At 44.4% G+C, this 20,061-nt stretch overlaps 2 protein-coding genes across 4 annotated transcripts in view; one reads left to right on the top strand and one right to left on the bottom strand.

Moving 5' to 3' along the window:
• Positions 1–5,849: 5,849 nt before the first annotated feature.
• LOC115899009 (translation initiation factor IF-2-like) lies at positions 5,850–14,025 on the top strand. Its single transcript, XM_030934952.1, has 4 exons — positions 5,850–6,585; positions 9,679–9,783; positions 10,561–10,646; positions 13,258–14,025. Exons 1-4 carry the CDS (start codon positions 5,850–5,852, stop codon positions 13,336–13,338), a joined length of 1,008 nt encoding a protein of 335 aa, XP_030790812.1. The 3' UTR covers positions 13,339–14,025.
• Positions 14,019–20,061, bottom strand: part of RASAL2 (RAS protein activator like 2) — a 393,164-nt gene continuing 387,121 nt past the window's right edge. For all 3 annotated transcript variants that reach the window (XM_010375694.2, XM_010375695.2, XM_010375696.2), the window contains one exon: positions 14,019–19,848. In XM_010375694.2, the coding sequence (XP_010373996.1) occupies positions 19,684–19,848 (165 nt within the window). In that variant the 3' untranslated portion in view covers positions 14,019–19,683. The remainder of the gene's footprint in view (positions 19,849–20,061) is intronic.

The following is a 20,061-nucleotide window of genomic DNA, read 5'->3' as shown; positions in this document are numbered from 1 at the left end:
AAAGAATCAGTAGGCCCTGACAGCACTTAGAATCCTGTCCTTCTTTAGCCATCGGGCCTCGACTCCCCTCTTTGGCCTCATCTCCTACTCCTGCCCCAGCCACATGACTTCCTTCGGCTCCTTCTCACTGCAGAACCTTTGTTGTGGCTCTGCTTGGGCAGCTCCTCCCACCTCTCTGCAAGATTTGCTCCCTCTCATATTCTCTTCAAGAGCAAGGACTCTGCTTGTCTTATTTCTGTCATTTTTCCCAGGGCGTAGAATAGCGTCTGCGACCCAGTAGGTGCCTAGTATTTATTGAATGGATTGAATCAATGTAGAAAGGGATGGACGAGCCTGTCTGCCCCCGAGCTAGGTTTTCCCAGCTGTAACTGGGCAGCTCCTGCCTGCAGAGGATCCTGGGCCTCCCCGTAACTTGTGGTCTGTTTCTGTTTTACAGACCCTGATGTCGGGCACCTCATCTCCACGAAGCCCTCTGTCAGCCTGACCACCTCTCCAAAGCCAGGTACACACCTGCTCCCCATTCCCTTTTCTGGGAATTTGGCTTGTTTTGCCTTGGACCTCTCCATCAGGACCAACCAGCAGGATCCCCACCCCCAGGTCCCCTCTGTTCCCCTGACTCCTGCCTGGTTGTCCAGGAGGGATTTCCAGGCTTTGCTGTCCCCTGACTGAACCCCACGGAGAGAGTCATTGTCTTTATTTTTATTTTTTATTTTTTTAAGACATGGATGGTCTTACTCTGTCTCCCAGGCTGGTGTGCAGTGGCACACTCACAGCTCACTCAACATTCCTGGTGGGTGATCCGCCTGCCTCAGCCTCCTGAATAGCTGGGACTACAGGCACATGCCACCACGCCCAGCTAATTTTTTGTATTTTTAGTAGAGATGGGGTTTTGTCATATTGCTCAGGCTGGTCTCGAACTCTTGGGCTCTAGCGATCCACCTGCCTTGGCCTCCCAAAGTGCTGAGATTACAGGTATGAGCCACACAGCTGGCCATTGTCAGCTTATTCTGATGGGCCCAGAGGGGAGGGTGACTGGCTCAAAATCTCCAATCAGAGACTGGAATCAGAGAGTGGATGAGGCCTTGGCTGCAGCCCAGCTGTCACTCTGGGGTTGGGGACTGGGTAGTTTCTCTGCACAGCCCAAGTACTTGCTCATCCATCTGGGGGTGAGGGCGGCTTCTCTGAAATAGTCCCCTCTGGTATTACTGCCTTGGTATCTTTTTAAAAGTTTCTTCCTATCTGATATGGATAAGTTCTATGACAGAGGCAATATACTCACTCAATCTGCTCTGCAGAGTGGGTTTTCTGCATGGTGTGGAGTACAGAGCTGTAGAGTGAAGACGGCGTGGGATTCCCATGTTTGAATCTCTAGTATGGCCCAAGTTTGGGCAGGTTGTCGCCTCCCTCAGCCTCCTTCTCCTCATCTGTGAACTGAGGTTAATGACACCAACTTCTCAGGATAGTAGTGGGGTTTTCAAAGATGCATAGACCACATGGATAGCTCAGGGCTGGCATATACTAGGGGTTTAATCAAGAGTAACTTTAAAAAATCAGTTGAGATAGGGAAAATGTTAGGGAAATTGGAGGCAAATCTTGATGGGCTTAGGTGAAAGGCCCATGTCCAAGTTTGGGAGGCTCCATTTGAATCTGAGGATGTGACTCCCGTCTCGGCAAACAGGAGTGTTTCCTCTTCTGGGCCCCCAGAATCAATGCCTCAGGTCGAGTCCCAGCCACTCATATCGTCTCCAATCTTCCATTGTCTGGAATCTCAGATGTGTGGGCTCATGTGCTGCAAGATGGGACAGGCCCGGTGAGGAGCAGGGTAGGCTGGGCTTGTCCTACCTCAGGACCTGGCCCAGTCCAGCCTCAGGCAGGGACTGGCAGAGGTGGCTGTGGGAGACCGGCATCTCAGTCTGTCTGGGTTCCCCGGAAGGCAAGGCCACTGAGCCTGCTCTGCCTCCTGTCTACCAGGCCTGTCCCTCCAGGCTGGCCTCTTCTCCCTGGCTCTCCAGGCATGGTGAGCCTAGGAAGATCACACACTTCCTCTAGTCTGCTCAGTCCTGAATTCACCTGAGAGCCAGTGGGGGCAGGCACAGCCCCTAGAAATCATACTCGAGGGTGACCCCAAACCAAGATTATTCTGTCTTCCTCATAATCTCCCCCGAAATGGTCACTACCATTTTGCCAAGTGCTTACTATTAATATATCACTGTGCTAAACCATTTGCATGTGTGATTTCATGTAATCCTGACTTTAGGTACTATTATTACCCCATTGTATAGATGAAGAAATTTAGACTTAAACTGAACTTGTGAGGCCATATAACTACACGAACTCTTAAGCCCTGCTTTCCCTAATGTTTTCCCCACCTGCCGCTATATCTCATCCATTCTTCCTATTTGGTATTTAGTCTACCTATAAAATTGTTGTTGTTTTGATCAAACCTAACACTCAAGGACGAGGGACAAGGGCCCATGTCAGACCAGAATTCTATCCCCAAGGATGATGAGGGCTGGGCTGTCAGAGACCCAGACCCTCAGGCCTGTGAGCTCCACATTCTCTGACCCCAGCTGTGGTCCAGATTGGTGGTCAGACCTTCACGCGATTTGACCAAGTGATGACATGGTCCTCGGCCCTGCTGTACTGCCGCAGCCACCACACAGACCTGGCTGACCTGCAGATGGTGACGGATGAGACAGGCAAGGAGGCCTTGAGATCCATCATGAGTGAGACTGAAGCCTGGATTGGCCTCTACCTCAGTGCGAACTCTGGATCTCTGAGCTGGTCCAGTGACCTGGGGGCCAGCATTCCCTCCTGGCTGCGGGTGCCGATGATGGTGAGAGGACTGTGCGCAGCTCTCGGCATCTATATGACCTACTCCCCAAAAGTGTACTCAGTGAACTGCTCTTCCCCGCTGCCCTTCATCTGCTTCTATGGTGAGTGAGAGTCTGCTCTTGCTGGCCCTCGGCCCACTGAGGAAAGAACGAGGTGGGAAATGGGTTTATTTGGCAGCAGGTGATATTGAGGATAGACCCAAGGAAGCACTTCTAGACTCTGAGGGAAACTGAGTTCTGGAGCAGTCTCCTGAGATCCTTGCATTATAAACTTGTGAGGAAGTTGTATTATTTTAATTCTGGGGATCTTTAAATAATAGAATAGACTCTATCCAGCCTGAGGGCACTGGCGATTAGCAAGAGCAATTCATTATTGGACAATGAAGTTAAAAGTCTGAGCTTTGGAATCAGACAGTTTATCACTTGCTAGAAATAAGGTGGGCAGCATCTTGGAGCTTCCTTCTCCTTATCTGGGAAATATATTGAACAAAATGAATTGATGGCACCCACCTTATAGGATGGCTTTGAGGGCTGAGTGAGAAAGTGAATGTAAGGCATAGAGTAGAAATCCTGACACAGAGTGGGCCCCTGGTGGATGGGAGCCACCGTCATTGTTCTGTCCCTGTGAATGCAATGGGAGCCCAAGCCTGCCTGGCGCCCACATCCTGTGTGATGGGCTTCCTCCTGCCTTGCTCTTTCCTTCCCCCTTCCCCCACCTCTCTTTTTTTGTAAGTTTTATTGAGCTATAATTCCCATCTTAAAATTTACTTTTACTTTTAATTAAATTAATTAATTAATTAATTTTTGAGACAGACTCTCACTCTGTCTCCCTGGTTGGAGTGCAGTGGCATGATCTCAGCTCACTGCAACCTCCACCTCCTGGGTTCAAGCAATTATCATGTCTCAGCCTCCTGAGTAGCTGGGATTACAGGTGCTGGCCACCACGCCTGGCTAATTTTTATATTTTTAGTAGAGATGGGGTTTCACCGTGTTGGCCAGGCTGGTCTTGAACTCCTGACCTCAGGTGATCCACTCGCCTTGGCCTCCCAAGGTGTTGGGGTTGCAGGCTCACATGAGCCACCGCGTCTGGCCAAAATTTACCTTTTTAAAGGGTACAATGCAGTGGCTTTTAATACATTCATCACTAATCTAATTGTAGGACATTTTCATCACCCCCCACCTCAAAGAAACCCCTTACCTGGTAGCAGTCACTCCCTCCCCTCCCCAGCAATCACAGACCTACTTTCTGTTTCTGTGGATCTGCTTGTTCTTGGCTGTTTCTTTTTGTGTTTTGGATTTGATGAGACACATGATCCTTATCCATAAAGATACTCTTCCTCCCTGAGGGGCTGCTTGCTGTGAGGATTGGAGATGTATCTCCTGCAGGGATTGGCACATGGTAGATATACAACAACTGTGCCCTCCTGAATTTATGATGGGTAACCAAATGCGGGGCCATCAGAGCCTGGGGTGGCCGCTCACCTGCTGGGTGTTGCAGACCCTGCCTTCACACTCACTCTGTTTTCTTGCAGACCCCTCCACTGGACACCGGGCATCAGCAGAGTTGCCTCCATTCTTCTGCACTTCCCCAACAGAAGTGACAGAGGAAACAACTCCCAGGCCAGGCAGAGGTGTTTTGAGCCTGTCCTTGGCTGGATCTGAGTCTTCAGGGTCTGGGGAAGTGGCAAGGGTGGCTTGCAAGCCGCATAGGCCCCTCCTAGAAGGGCCAGTGAATGCCTAGAAAAGGGGTGAGCTAAGGGGGCAGCAGTCAAGGGCCACTTATACAGAGGGGAGTTTCCCTCTGCTCCCCACCCTGCTGGTCCAGCCAGGGATGGGGGAAGGAGGACCGGGCCACATCAGACTCTCTTTTCTTGGAATTGGGCCACTGAATATGCAGCTCCAGGGCCAAGAGACCCAGGAGAGGCTATACAGTCTCTCAGGTGAGAGGATGAGATCCTGGCTTGGGATTCGGAGGGGAAGACACCTGAGCAGTACTCCTGAGAAAGAATCATCAGAGAGGTCCTGAGGCTCAGCATCCAGAGGGAAGCACTGCAAAGTCCCTCCGAATTGCAGGCTCCTCTGCAGGGAGAGGATGAGGGATGAGCTGTTGTCATTATGTGTGGGGAGGTGGCTGGGAAGGACAGTGACCGCATTCCTATAGCACTTTAAAATTCCTGAAACATCTTCACAGCTATTACCTCATTTTACTTCCCAAGAGTTCTGAGGCTAACTAGAGTAATTGAGGGCAAAATCACCGTTTTCCTGGCCTTCTTACAGATTTCTGTGTCACACAAAGGGATTATTGCCTTTTTTGATGACACAGAGAAGTGAGGGCACTTGATCAAGGTCGAGCAGAGCCTCGTTCATTCACTCATTAAAAAGTGTGGATGGAGTCTTGTGCTAGCTCAGGCACAGCCACCAGGCAAGATTTTGGGGAGGGAAGGCTTGTTCTGAAGCTTCTCACCGCCAACTGGGAAGAGGCTGTTGCTTGGTATAGTCACAGGTGTGGTGGGGACACTGAGAAGGGGAGCATCCCGCCCCTATAATTGTCCAGAGAAGGGGAGCATCCCGCCCCTATAATCGTCCAGAGAAGGGGAGCATCCCGCCCCTATAATTGTCCAGAGGATTTCCCGGAGGAGGTGACTTTATAACCATCGGAAGGATGAGGAGGATTTAACTTGCAGTGTTGTGGGGTGCGGGGCTGGGTGAGGACTGCAGGTGGAAGGAGCTGCAGGTGGGGTGGGGACAGTCAGCACTGGAGAGTGTGGGAGCCCAGATCCTGCTGGCCGGGCCCTCTGTGAGTCGCTAAGGGACCTCACCCTGAAGGCGATAGAGCCCAGGCCGGCCGTGGTCAGATTTGGGTCAGAAGCTGGGTGACAGCCTGTCTTCTTCTCATCTAAGTCTATCCTGGCACCTGCCTGGCTGCCCCAGGCTCACCGGCCACCTGGGCCGCGCTATGGGGTTTAGGAGGCCCTCCCTGCTGGCCCGTCTGCACTGGGTTGGGCAAGGCCAGGCATGGAAGAGGCACAGGCCCGGGGAGCCACCACGCGACGCCACTCGTCGGCGCCTTCGGCTTTGGGAGAGGTCCCGGGCGCAGCGGACCCCACAAAAGTCTTCTCTCCGGCCCTAGGGACCAGCACCGGCCCCGGGGGCGCCTCGGGGGGCCCGGCTTCAGCGGCGCGGCTCACGAAGAGGAGCAGCCCGGAGCCCCGCGAGCCCGGCCTCCGCACCCCCTACCCGCGCGCTTCCGCCTCCGCGGGCCCCGCGGCCCTCCAGCCCCAAGGGGCGGTGACATCCGGCCCTGCGGACAATCTCGCGGCCCCGGGGAGCACCTTGGTTCCTGGGGAAGGACCCAGGATGCTGGCGGTCACTGTCCAGAATGTGTCTTCCCACCCCGCACCCTCGGCGACCCAGCCCCCCAGCCCTGTTGCGGCCTCTTGGGGGAGCCTCTCTGTCCCCCAGGAAGCAGCTGCGACTCTTCTGGCCTCCGCTTCGAACCCCACGCACGACTCCACCCGCGATGCCCCAGCTACTCCCAGGATAGCAGCACCCCCTGGGTCTGCCACATCCAGCCGGGGCCTCGGCTCCCAGGCTCCAGGGAGCTCTCCGGGGACCAAAGAAAGCATTTCGGACGCATTTGGCTCAGGCAGCCCAGCTGTGCCCCAAAGGACAACTGCACCCCCTGACTCTGCAGCCCTGAGCCAAAACACCCGCCCGGAGGCAGCTGGGAGCTCGCCAGAGACCCAAACAGGTGCCTGTACGCGTTGCTATAAATTAGGACCTCCATCCCAGGCAGGCCCAAGCACCTCCGCGAGTTCCTCTTTTGGGGCAACCAGGCCTGGCTTCCATGCGTAGGGCGCAGGCCAGGGAGTTGAGGATGAGAGGTGGGGTGTGGTGTGGGGGCGTTGTGGGCTGGGCCACAGTCTCCGCACTCCGGCTGCATTCCAGCGCATTCTACAGGGGTCCTGTCTGGCCAGAGCTAGCTCACTGTCTCGTCCTCCCTGGGTAATTTAGGATGGAGATGGAGGTGAAGTGGGGTGATCTGGGGGAGAAATAATCCAGTGGGAATATTGGCTCCAGTACCTACTGTGTGGCCTTATGCCATTTTCCTAACTTCTCTGAACCTTATTTTTCTCATCTCTCAGTGCCTGGCATCTGGCAGACACTCAATAAATGGTAGTTATTACCATTTTAATCTCAGTTCTCTAGTGAAATGTTTAGTGACTCATTCCTTCTCCCACCTCTCTCCTTACCTTAATATATGGGGCTGGCCTCATTCTCATTTTATTAATTATAAATGATTACAATTATGAATTATTGAGATTGCAGAATCTTACAGGGCAGGGGCTGTTCTGTACTTCTTTGTATCTCTCTGGGGACTAGGATAGTGCACATTGGTAGATGATTTAATTTGACAATAATTTCCTGAGTACTTGTTTTGAAGAAGGCATTGAACTGTGGATACCAAGATGAGCAGGGCTGTTTCCTGTTTTCAGAAGCACATGGTCTCCTAGGAACTAATGGAGACAGTCAGGACAGTTTGGAAAGTGCTGCACCAGAAGTGTGAACCAAGAGCTGTGGCAGGAAAGCAATTCATTTCCTTCTGCCTGGAAGGTGGTAATAGGATAGAAGGTGTAACAATGGAGGATTTCATCTGGCAGAAAAGTATAGAAAGTTCTTCCTGGCAGAAGGAACAGCATGGGTAAAGACAGATGTCAAATTGTATGGTTTGCTAGGGAATGACAAGCAGTTTGATGTGACTGGTGTAGGCCACATATTGGGGAAGGGAGTGGCAGGGGATGAGGAGAAAGGGGTACACTGGGGGCAAAATCTGAAGGAGTTGATCCCCCTGCCAATGGAGCCATCAGAGGTTTACAGCAGGTGAGCAAAATGCTCAGATCTGCATTTCCAGAAGCAAGGTTCTTAGGATGATGTAGGACAATGCTTGTATTAGGGTGCTAAGTGAAAAAAGCATTATCAACGTTATGTACATAATACAGTCACAACAAGGCTGAAAGGAGATGTCAATGCTTAGGAATCAAGTCTGGAAGGAGATGTGTGACAATTTTAACAGTGACTATATTCAGGGGATGAAAATACAGATGTTCCCTCCTCTTCTGTGTTTCTGAATTTTACACATTTATCACTTTATTAAAGAAATTAATGATGCTTTGGGTGGGGAAAGAGGCCTTTGAAGGCACAGCCAGTCAGAAAAGGAGAGACAGGAAACGTGTGTGTGGGGAAATATCGCACAGTCTGGGTAGGTGGAACCGAGGCCTGCTGTGGAGCACTGGAGTGGGAAGGGACATGACAGGGAATTGATTTTACATTGTTCATGAGTGACGTTAACTGAAGTACCAATACAAATACATTTTAAAAAATGCTCAGCTTTGTTCACTGAATCACACAAATGCAAAATTTATAAAGATGCTTACTTTTTATTGCTTTGACAAGGTCTCACTCTTGTTGCCCAGGCTGGAGAGCAGTGGCATGATCATAGCTCACTGCAGCCTTGAACTCCTGGGTTCAAGCGATCCTCCTATCTCAGCCTCCCAAGTAGCTAGAACTATATGCATACACCACCATGCCTGGCAAATTTTTTTTTAAAGACAGGATCTCGTTATGTTGCACAGCTGGCCTTGAACTCCTGGCCTCAAGTGATCCTCCTGCCTCACCCTCCCAGTGTTGAGATTACAGGTGTGAGATTACAAGTATCCAAAAGATGCAGTTTTAAAATTTAGTTTTGTACTTACCAGTGTAGCAAAGATTTGAAAGGTGATAATGCTGAGAATGTGGGAAAAACAGTGATCTTGGCACAGTAGGTATGCCGACTGGGGCTATTACTCTGGTATCAGAATTTGTGTCAGTTTTAACATGTGCATAATCTTTCATACAGAAATTCTACCCTTGGAAATTGATTAAGGAAATAATAATATGAGGTTCACACATATATATGCACCCTCCACACACAGGGTTGCTTGTTGTGGCATTGTTTATTACAGTGAAAAGGTGGAAACAACGTAATGTCCTCTGAAAGCAGATTGGTTAAATAAGTTATGGTACGTTCAGTGAAAGACTACTAAGCAGCCTTTAAAGCAAACAAGAGAGATCTTTACACATTCAGATTAACAAATTCGCAAGTGTGAAGGACCTTCTACTGCGAAGTGTTAATCATGGGTGTCCCTGGGTTGGGGAGAGGATAAATTTGCTTAAATATTTTACAATAATATATTCCAAATAAAAGGATTATTTCCATATTTGAAAGAATAAAAAGACATCTGCAAGACACTGACAGGACTTTGGTGACTGAACATGAAAGCAGGTGAGACGGAGCAAGGGAGCCACTGAGGACACCAGGGTCTCTGGCTGGAGCGCCTCCGGGCATGGCCAGCCATCCAGGAAGAGAAGGGCTGCTGGGGGAGAGCCTACACTTGGTTTGGGATGGAGATGGCGATGTTGAGGGTCCCTGGGTGCCATGGTGGGGGCTTTGTGTAGCTGGCAGACAAAATAAGGACATTAGGCCCTTTGGAGCATAGGCTACTGAACAAAAAAAATTTGATGAGGAAAAACCTCCTAACACTGCCCAAGCCCCACAGATCCTGCTGCCAGGGGTGCTTTCTGAAAGATGATAGTGTAGCAACTCAAGTGCTGGGTTACAAGAGCCTGTGGGGGTGAGTCAGGGATTGGCAGGAACTGAGCTTCCCACATCGCTGGCTTCTGCAGCAACTGTGTGCCTAGTAGTGGCTGTACTTTCCTGTCTTTTAGCTCAGGGGCAATCACCAATATCAGGCCACCTTACTCCTGGTTGTGTTTGCAATAAACCTTTTATTTTCCCCTCCTGTAGCTGTGACCAGTGTAGGGAGTGGCACTGATAGAAGAGATACAGCTGCTGCCACAGAGGCCCAACATCTGAGTTCAGAATCTAAAAATACATCAGCACAAAAATCAGGTAACTGCTTCTGTCTACCAAGTTCCTACTCTTACCAGAGGAGCAGTTAAATCTTGACAGTCACTCCTTGGCACAGGGCCCTTGAGACCTTTTCATGAAAGACAACACGAAATGTTGGGAATAGGGATAGGAATAAAGAGGTGGATTCTAGTTTATGCTCCGTGACTATTATGAAAATTTAGGGGACAAGTTTCTGAATTTCTGTTTCTCTTCTGCGAAGGGGATGTGGAAAAAACTACCCTGCCTATACCATAGGGTTGTTGTGAGCACCCAATGAGATAATTATAAACTTCATAAACAATAAAATATAATGCAAATACAGTCTTATTATGAGATTGTAGTTCCTGTAATGATTATGGATGGCTCATGGGCAAAGGCTGAATTTATTTAAAGAGTCAGAGAACTTCTTTAGAATTTTCTGTGGTGGGGAGCTCAAGGAGAGGTGAGTATTTCCAGCATGGTGTGGAGTATCCACTTACTGGATTAAAAGTAAGGAGAAAAATACAGAAGAAACAAAAAAGAAAATAATTGCCTGATGGGTAGCCAGGCTGTGGAAGAGCCTGCATTACCCAAAGCCATGGGACTCTTTCTTCAGCCACTAATTGGTTGGTCCTAATTGTGGCTAAGCATTCTTCTGCTCAGCAGTTTCTTTCTTCTCTTGGAGATCCCAAATCGGCATGTAGCATCTGTGGTATCCACCGGGTGCTCCTGACTGCTAAGAGCTTGAAATGGCAATAGGATAATATTCCCCTGAACAGGCAGCACCTTCTTTTCCAGGGCACCCTTTTGGAATCCTGAAAGCAGACTTTACCATCTCAACTCTGATGGACCCAGAAGAGATGAAAGACCAATTTCTGAGACAGGTGAGACTTCTGCCCACTCTTCTAATTCTGATCAGTCGGATGATGTGACATTGCAAGACAATCTTCAAAAGCCAATATATTAAGGTGGAAAACCTGTGGAATATGACCTCATCTTGCTCCACTGCCATCACTTTGGCTCATGGTTACAAGTTGGTTATGTGGCACGATCTTTTTGAATCTTTTCTTATCCTCTCCAATGTCTTTCCTAAGCTTTTTTTTTTTTTTTTTTTTTTTTTTTTTTTTTTTTTTTTTTTTTTTTTTTGGTCAAGACAGCACAGAGGGATCTGAGTTTGGGTCTTAGTTTTGCCCTTATCCATTGTGTAGCTTTGGCCAACTTAGTCTTTCTGAGCCTCAGTTTCCTCATGAAACAGGAATGATAATGTCTAACTCATATGGTTGGTGTTATGATTTAATGATATATTCCATACAAAGTGCTTAGCAAATAATCTGACACATAGTTGGTGCTCAATAAACATTAGCTATTATTTTTGAGTCAGGGTCGTGTTTTGTCCACCTTGGCTGCAGTGCAATGGTGCGATTATAGCTCACTGAAACCTCAAACTCCTGGGCTCAAGCAGTCCTCTTGCCTCAGTCTCCCAAAGGGCTGGGATTATAAGCGTGAGCCACTATGCTTGGCCGGCTATTATTATTATCAACATTATCACTGTAGTGTTCTGAATATACACTTATTCCAGACTTTTTTGGTTCTTAGAAACTATTGTGCCATAGGAGACTGTGAAGAGGAAGAATTGTTCCTAAATACTGAGAGAAAAGCTTCAAGCTGATTTTTGAACATGGTCTAAGGACACATTTCTCAATTATATCAGATAATAACCACAGGATGTCAGTGCTAGAGAGGACCCTATAGACTATTTAGCCACAATCTTAATTTTACAGACAAGGAAACATTGGCATTTATCTGTTAGTTCATTGCAATTTATTCATAGGCCAAACAAATATCACCCTGGCAATTCATTCTAGAATTTCACAAAATCAAGTTTTTAGAAAGACCAGCAATATGTGTGTGTGAGTATATAATGTATATGTATTTATTATAAATTTTACTGATATAAAGAATGTATAGCACACAATTTACAAATTATAATAAAATATACAATACTCTTTATTGTAATTTCATAGAACCAACTGAATCTTACAAAATACTGATTTTGGAAAATTCACATGCGCACATGACTGCATGCTTGCCAGGAGTGGAGGGGGGACTGGAGAGCTTTCAGTACATTTTGCTACTGAAAGAACAAGTACGAATGGTGTAATTTAGCATCTGATAAGTTTCAAGTAATAAGACTTCAGTGCTGAATATTAGGTCAAGAAAAGTTAAGAACCTTTTTTGTTTTTCTTTTTTGGTAGGGGTTGGTAAGGTAGACAAAGGAACTTTGAGTTCTCTACGTTGTTTACTTTTTTTTTTTTTTTTTTTTTGAGACGGAGTCTCCCTCTGTCGCCCAGGCTGGAGTGCAGTGGTATGATCTTGGCTCACTACAAGCTCCGTGTTCCGGGTTCACGCCATCCTCCTGCCTCAGCCTCCCGAGCAGCTGGGACTACAGGTGCCCGCCACCACACCTGGCTAATTTTTTGTATTTTTAGTAAAGACGGGGTTTCACCATGTTAGCCAGGATCTCCTGACCTCATGATCCGCCTGCCTTGGCCTCCTAAAGTGCCGGGATTACAGGCATGAGCCACCGCGCCCGGCCTGTTGTTTACTCTTTAAAAGTCAAATGTGGCATATTTGATTCTGGTCTGGGTCCTTCAGCACTCCTCAAGGGTGTACTCATTGAAGCTTCTGACACCAAACTAGAAGCCATTTACCTTCTGCTTTAAATTGAAGCCAGTGGGGAAACTGAGGTCGAAATAGGGAATTCCGTCTTCTGGTCAGCTTTGTCAGCATGTATCTATTCCATAAATGGGATGACCATGTTAATGGAGAGAATTTCTACATCACAGACTTAAAGGACAAGGCGTATGTGGGGGAAGGCTGAGTATATATTGTTAGTTTTAGTAGAATTTTAAATTCCAAATAGAAGGTAAGGAAACACCTGTAACCAACTTACCCTAGTTTCAGGATTGGGGACAGAAAACATTTTCAGACACCTACACACAGTGCTCACAGCTTGATTTGAACTAGTGGTTCTTACCCCTTGGCTCTTCGGAACCTCCGGCAAGGTTAAAAAGAAAAAAGAAAGAAAGAAAGAAAGAAAAAAAAAGCCTAGCCTGGTCCAATCCTTAGAGAGATTCTATTTAATTGTTCAATGGTGGAGCTCAGGAGGTATGCCTCTGTTTTTTTTTTTTTTTTTTTTTTTTTAACTCCCCAGTGATTCTGATGAATAATCAGGATTGAAAACCACTAATTTAGTCATCTGTTTTAGTGTTCTCTGTCATTAAACATATATATATATATTTTGCTAACAAAATTGATTTATGTATTTTCCTACTGGTAAAATGCTAATAAAAAAAGTCAGGCAGCTGGAGGGAGGCTAAAAACAATTACGGGGTATGGATGTGCATAAAGCGTATATGGATGGATGGTTCATGGCTAAGAGGACCATGAGGTAAAAAGACCGCATCAACACTTTCTCTCTTTTTGATGTTTCAGATCCAGGAAGTCTTAAAGCTTACATTAGGTCACGAACAATTCAGACTGAAATGGGTCAGCTTCGAAGTGAACAAAAAGTAGCACAGTTCTATGGATATGCAGTTTCCCTTTCATGAAATCTTCTCTGGATTTTGAGTAAATTTTAATTTTGTAATCCCTAGTAGAACAAGATTAGGAAGAACTCGAGATGTGCCAAAAAGCATAGAACTACAACTAACACAAAATAAGACTACACGTGAAACCTGCATTCCTGGATTTTACAGAATGAAACAGGGATGCAGGAGAAGATGGTTGTATTTGGGAAAAATAATCTTGGGAATGACAAATGAACTTCTATTAAGAATTTAAAATAAAAAACCTGAACCAAACACCAAAAATCCTGAAAACAAACTCCATTAATCTAACTGGAAAATTACAAGAGGATGGTAGCGGTCTAGGAAGCTACGTGGGGCTACACTTCCTAATAAACCAAAGGAAACTTTCTTTACCTGTCACAAGTTATTAAAGAGATTTCAAATTCTGCAGAATTTGAAAGTAACAATTTTATCACAATACATGTTAATGCTAGTTATTTTTCCTAAATTGAAATCTTACTACATGGAAGTTGGAAAATTCTAAGACAGACTGTTCTTAATGTTAAAATGTATTTTCAGAATAATATTCTGGCATACATTTCCTTTCTTGTTTTTCTCCAAGTGTCCTAGTCACCCAGGTGCATGCTAGAAGACAGCAATATGTCAAATATAGTAGCAACTTTAGTCTGAAATGTTTAAAGTTAAAGTTTATTTATATTCTTTGTAGGAATATCAATAAAAGACCTCAAATGTATCTATATCTGTACATGTACAAGAACCGTCAAAAATTATTCACAGAACAAAAATAAATCTTCTTCAGAACAAACCCAGGTAATGAAATGCAGATATGGATCTCACATATGGAACAATCTAAATGCTACTAGCACAAAAATATGGCTTTAAAAATAAAATAAAATCTTGGGTTTTGTTTTTCTAAGGTGTATTTCTCTTTCTTGAAATAAAAAATAAATTATTTAGAGCTATCATTGTAAAATAGTCGTGTGTTAACACACTCTTATTAAGGCCCTGGAGATGAAAAACAAAATCAAATTTAGAAGGTAAATTCCTCACCGGTGTAACTCAGGTTAATGTGCTGCTGTCTGCTTAAGTTAATATAACTAGGAAATGTCTAAGCACCAGTCAAAATTTAACCTAATTTACTATTTAACTTTTCTGAAGGTGGTCATTGAGTCAATTAGTATTTAACCTTTTGTTGAACTGGGAATTGAAATGTTTCCCTTGAAAATTTGGAAATCACATAAAATGATATTTACACATAAATATCTGTACCCCCACAAAGATGATGGAGGTCCATAAAACATAACTTCTGTGGAAATCTCTCTACAACAACAAATAAATCTGGTTTTAAGTCTCAAACTGAAAAAAAACAAAAAACTTTCTAGGGTCAAATGAGGGTATTTAAGTGGAAGATAGAACTGAGTAGGAAATGAAAATGCATGTTGAAATGCAGGCAAAGAATACCGCTTTCCTTTCCTTGGGTGCTCGCTGCATTTCCCAAGTCTTGCTGTGTTGGTTACTCAAGCACTTGAGGCTTAACTGATCAGGAACTGAAACTACTTATTTCTGGATCCTACTCTCAGATCAGTGATATTCAACTTTATTTCTATGATTCCCCATGGTATCAATGATATCTAGGGTTCTTGAGACAATGCCAAACCAAGTCAATTTCAAGTCGCTTTAACTTACATATACATATAACACATATACTACATTTTTAAGGATGATAGAATGACTGTCATAAAATCTAAAAAACGAGAGCACAAAATCTGAAAATCTCAAAGTTTGGGAATCACTGCTCGATAAAATGGACTAACATTCAGAAAAAGGAAGCCCCAGGAATTCTGTTTTGTGTGGGTGTGTGCATGTGTTGTCTACAGAGACTGCTTTTCTATGTATCTATGTATTTTAAGAGTGGGCAAGGGATATAAATCTTCCTGCTTCCTGGAAACTCTGGGCTACTGAGAAGGCTCTGCTTATGCATTCATTCCCTTATGGGTCATGTCTCTTCCTCAGGTTCTTTCACTCCTCCTAAGATGTTTATTCTGTCTCATGCAAATTTCATCACTTTTGTCCTTCCTAAACCCAAGAGTATACATAACTGGGTCATGACAATGAGAATGCTTCTAGAACTAGTAACAATCATTCAAACATGAAAAGAGATTCTAAATAGAAATTCAACACTCCAACATTTCTTGCTTTTAAGAAACTAAATCCTTCAACTGACGTATTGAAAAAACAAAGTATCTCAAATTATCGGCCCCCAGGTAAGGGGTAGGAAGGCAACTATTTACTGCTGGGGTAAGCAGGAGATTTCACTATTAGACTTGAAAAAGGGAAGGGGGATGGAGAAGGGAGCCCTTTTGGCTTTCCACAGTTGATAGGAGAAGGTGGCCTCCAAAGGTGTGGCTGAAAATGCAGTGAAGCTGTGGCAGGTGGCTCTTGGGTTTGGCCCTGTGACAAGTCTAGTCTGGTGTCAAGCGTGTGTGGGGCTCAAGGTCACAATGGAGTAGTCTGATGGGACTGAGGTAATGCTGAAGAGGGTTCCTTTCCCACGCTCAGTCCCATAACCAGCCTTCTCAGGAACTCCAAGCTAGAGATGACTAAAACTAACCCTTGATGGAAGGGGAAACAAATACGAATGCAAACTCACTTGATGGCAGTGATTTTGCTCTGGGACTTCCAAAGAAGAACTCGGTTCTCAATCTGGTGTACCTCTGAGAACACAGTGAAAGCCAGGGGTCTACAGAACCACAGATGCATAAACAAAGGCCCTGGGTAGACTAAGATCTGAAAAGCTTTACTTCCAAAGTCAAGCTCATTCTTAAGGGCATATAGTTAATGCTCATAGCAGTCTTAGGTAATCTTTCTTTTTCTTTCATAGTCTTAACACCATCACAGAGAAACACAGAAGCAGACCAGTCAGAGAAAGCTAATTCTGACCAACTTGATACTATATGAAAAAAAGCAAAAAGCTATAGCAGCATGATTACCTCACTTTACCACATTTTTCTTACTGTTAGACTGCCATAAACCCAAACAGTACCTTGGTGATAGTGCTTGGAACATGGTAAGTGCTCAAGTGCTTGTTACAGTTACCTAGTTATAATCTCTCCTCTGACATGGCTTTTATTGCAGAGACTCAGGGAATATGATGATCTGATGGAAATGTGACTCTTTTTGCTGCTTCAGCTCAGATTGCTTATTGCTTCAGTAATATAAAAGGGGAATATGAAGCTCTTTTCTGACTCCTACCAACACTGTCCTCATTAATGGTCAAGTCTGTTGTCAGCTTGACATGCACTTTACAAGCACTTCACCTGAATTCCAAATTCCACTCAACCCTCATCTATCCTGCGACCCACAATGTGGTGGTGTTTTGAGGGAAACAGGAAGTGCAAGACATTGCTATCTTAATCTATTTGCCTCTCTTCAGCCATGTACCTCCTCCCAGCAAAACAAAGTTATTTACCTACTTGAACTGAGGGAAAGCCAATTAAGAAATATCTCCATAAAAATTATCACCTGTTGGTGACTTCTCTTCTTAAAAAATCCTTCAGAGTAAGTTCTACAGATTGCAGCATTCTCTAAAGAAAAACTGAGAAAAATGTTTGGACAGGAGTAGGCTCACAGGATAACCTAACATTTAACATCTGTCAACAACTCTGAACTTTTAGTTTACTTGTAATGCTCTTACTATTATTATTTTTTTTTGCTATTTCTTCTTCATTCAAGATAACCTGCTAGTAGAAGGCTGCATAATCTGTCCAAATGTTTTGGGCATTAAATCTTCCAATGAAGACAGCCCTCTAAGGAGCTCCCATAATGCTAATAAGATACATTCTATCCATCAAAAGCACATTTGATTTTTTTTTGGGCTTCTCTCAATTTCCAATATAGGTAATTTTATCAGCCCTCTGTAATCCATAATCAGCACTTAAGAGCTTCCAAACCTCAATGGCAAGACATCACCCACATTACATACTTAAGGCCAATGAAACTGACAATTCTCTTACCAGGTTTTCTGTGGCACAACTGAAGGCTTTTACAAAGAATGAATTAAACATGGCTTGAGCTGAGAATAGCCAGAAACAGTAACAGATCTATGCTTACATCCCTCCTCCTTCAACAAAGGACACTACACTTTGGAACAGTTAGCTCTTTTTCCTAATAAAATAAGTGATTTTGACCACAGTGTGCCCTCCACTTGGAGAGAAGGTGTAAGACTTTGCAAAACAAATACCAAAGGTGAAGAAAATGTAAAAGTGCCAAAACAGCTGGATATAAAGTGTGCAGATCAGATAAACACAGTGAGAAACTCCTATTTTAGATCTCTGTCTGGCAGAAACAGGGATTGCTATGAAATAAACTGTTTTAAAAGGTTGTGGCTTATGTGGCCATGGTGAGGTTGCTGGAACATAAAGTCCAACACAAAGATCCACCTGAGAGAGGGCAGAGATCAAGAGGTTGGAATGCAAACCTGGGACTCGGTGAAAAGGAGGGCTTGGTGTCTGTCGGCATCACTCAAAAGAGGGCACTATACATGTTCCCTTATAAATAATCTGTTATGGGGAAACACTCACTTGATGCATATAGCTCCCTCAGGTCCTTTTTTTTCCATCCCCTTTTTCTAGAAAAAAAAATTCTTTAAAGCTTATAATTTAAAATCAACATCAACTTATTCGAGAAACATTGTTGCTTTCTCAATATAAAACAACTGCTTAGATCTTGCTTAAAGAGGTTCAGGACCCTTTTAACATTATATCTGAACAGCATAGAAGGCATGAATTTTTCCTATTTGTGCAGTTATATGTACATATGTGTGAATATATATGTATATATATTTGTATATATAATGTCTGTTTAACATGTAACATTCCATACTTCTGGTAATCAAGGTTGCATTCAAGATGATATTTCACACCTTTGGAAAAAAGGAAATGAATTCATTTCCATGACTTTTTCTGTTCTGCAATAATAAGGCTATAGATGACAAGTATTGAAATTGGGTCATTATTGTCAGATCTATCAGCATGGGAATAACAATTGGAATGTGCCATCCTGACACTTTCAATTTTTTTCTTTTTCTTTTTTTAAACATGAGCAATCATCACTTTTAAGAGAGTGATGCTTCAAATTTGGATTTCCTTTCTTTATTGAGGGGATAAGGGGAAGAAGCACTTTAAAAGTTAAAGATGGAGATAAAATTAACCCCCATAGATCTGCTAGTACAATGGATAAAGTCTTTATCCCAAACAAAAATTATAACTTAACACATATAAAAAAATTTTAATAGGAAATATTCAGAGATTCCAGCTATGGTATGGTTAGCCCTTTTCTGTATGGAAGAAAGGGTGTTGATTTGGATGGCTTATGGACAGCTATTTAAATAACCTCTCCAGGGGAGAGTAAACCCTGTTGGTGACGACAGCTCCCACCATGGGGAGGAAAGCGCAGTGAATGTGTGAAGATGAAGATGGTACGTGGAGAGACAAATATTTATAGCTTTGTAAACTCTAAAGAGGAAAAAGAACACCCTTTATTACCATTGGGGTTAAAAAAAAAAAAGCCCCTATCTAAAAGAGAAGATTCCCATCTGCTGTAGACAGAGGAAATAAACATATTGACAGGAGTTCCATTGAAATTACTCCTAAAGTCCAGTTTTGATGCAACAGCTTTTGTCTGTGTCCTTTGAAACAGTGAATCCCCAAATCAGATTAGCTTCCAACCAGAACCAGTCTTGGTTGATCAGTGGAATAAATTATTGTTTTGTATGGATCTTGGTATTTGCACGTTTTCTGAAAGGACAAGGGGGCCAGAGTGGGGTTTTTAAACTAGTAGATGAATCCCTGAAAAATTCCTTCTCACAATGTCCTATTGCACTCCATGTGCTTCTATCAGATAGATGCTTGGTCTCTACCTACTGAACCTACAGGCTCGTGTCTCACTCACACAACAGTTCCTACTTTACTTCCTCTAACAACTGCAGTGCTTTCAACAAGAGGAAAACAATAATAAAAATAGCAATAATCAAAAAGGTAATCTACATTATTAACTTCCTTTTGGTATATTACAGTGATATTTTCTGTACATGGCCCAGAACTAAGTTCCCTATGTACATAGAGATGTGGGGGAAAAGCATTGACCTTGGAAGTCACTGCCTTATGCCCTGAAAGACAAGGTTCCTTTCTTCATTCAAGAGTTTCTCACCACATTGCCATTGTGAAGTAGCAACATTCTGTAAACCTGGAGGGGCTAAGTAAAGGTCTGGGGATAGGAGAGTGGGTCAATTTCCTTCTGTCTCCTTCCACAGTCTGTCTATTCACAAAGCCCGTCAGCAGCTGCTGTTTTTGAATTCACCATTCTCCGTGATGGAAAGCTTGGTGGGGTTGGTGGGGGAGATGCCATTGCGGACCTGCATGCTGTACCGCTCCTTCACTTGGGTCAGCGCGCTCATCAGTCTGGTGTTGGCTGAATCCAGGGACACGATCCGTTTTTCCTACAACACACCAATCATGCCTTTATTCAGGCTACAGGCAGGAGGTAACACGCTTTCTTTACTGAGTGACAAGTCCAGCGCTTTCTCTCAAACAGCCGTATGCATGGTGCTTCCCAAATGGAACATCTCTGCCTCTTTCTGCACACTGGTCAGGTTCAGCTTCCCCTGAGCCCAATGGGTCTGTTTATTTTTTCTGTCTCTCTCTCTCTTGTT

This window comes from Rhinopithecus roxellana, chromosome 8 (genome assembly GCF_007565055.1).
Source record: "Rhinopithecus roxellana isolate Shanxi Qingling chromosome 8, ASM756505v1, whole genome shotgun sequence".
NCBI lineage: Eukaryota > Metazoa > Chordata > Mammalia > Primates > Cercopithecidae > Rhinopithecus > Rhinopithecus roxellana.
The sequence above is the reverse complement of the archived record's forward strand: the minus strand, read 5'-3'. Positions and strand labels throughout refer to the sequence as shown.

Coding starts and splice junctions, on each gene's coding strand:
- LOC115899009 (XM_030934952.1), top strand. CDS start 5,850: ATGGAAGAGGCACAGGCCCGGGGAGCCACCACGCGACGCCACTCGTCG. Junction 6,586..9,678: donor CTCGCCAGAGACCCAAACAG/GTGCCTGTACGC, acceptor CCCCTCCTGTAG/CTGTGACCAGTGTAGGGAGT. Junction 9,784..10,560: donor TACATCAGCACAAAAATCAG/GTAACTGCTTCT, acceptor CTTCTTTTCCAG/GGCACCCTTTTGGAATCCTG.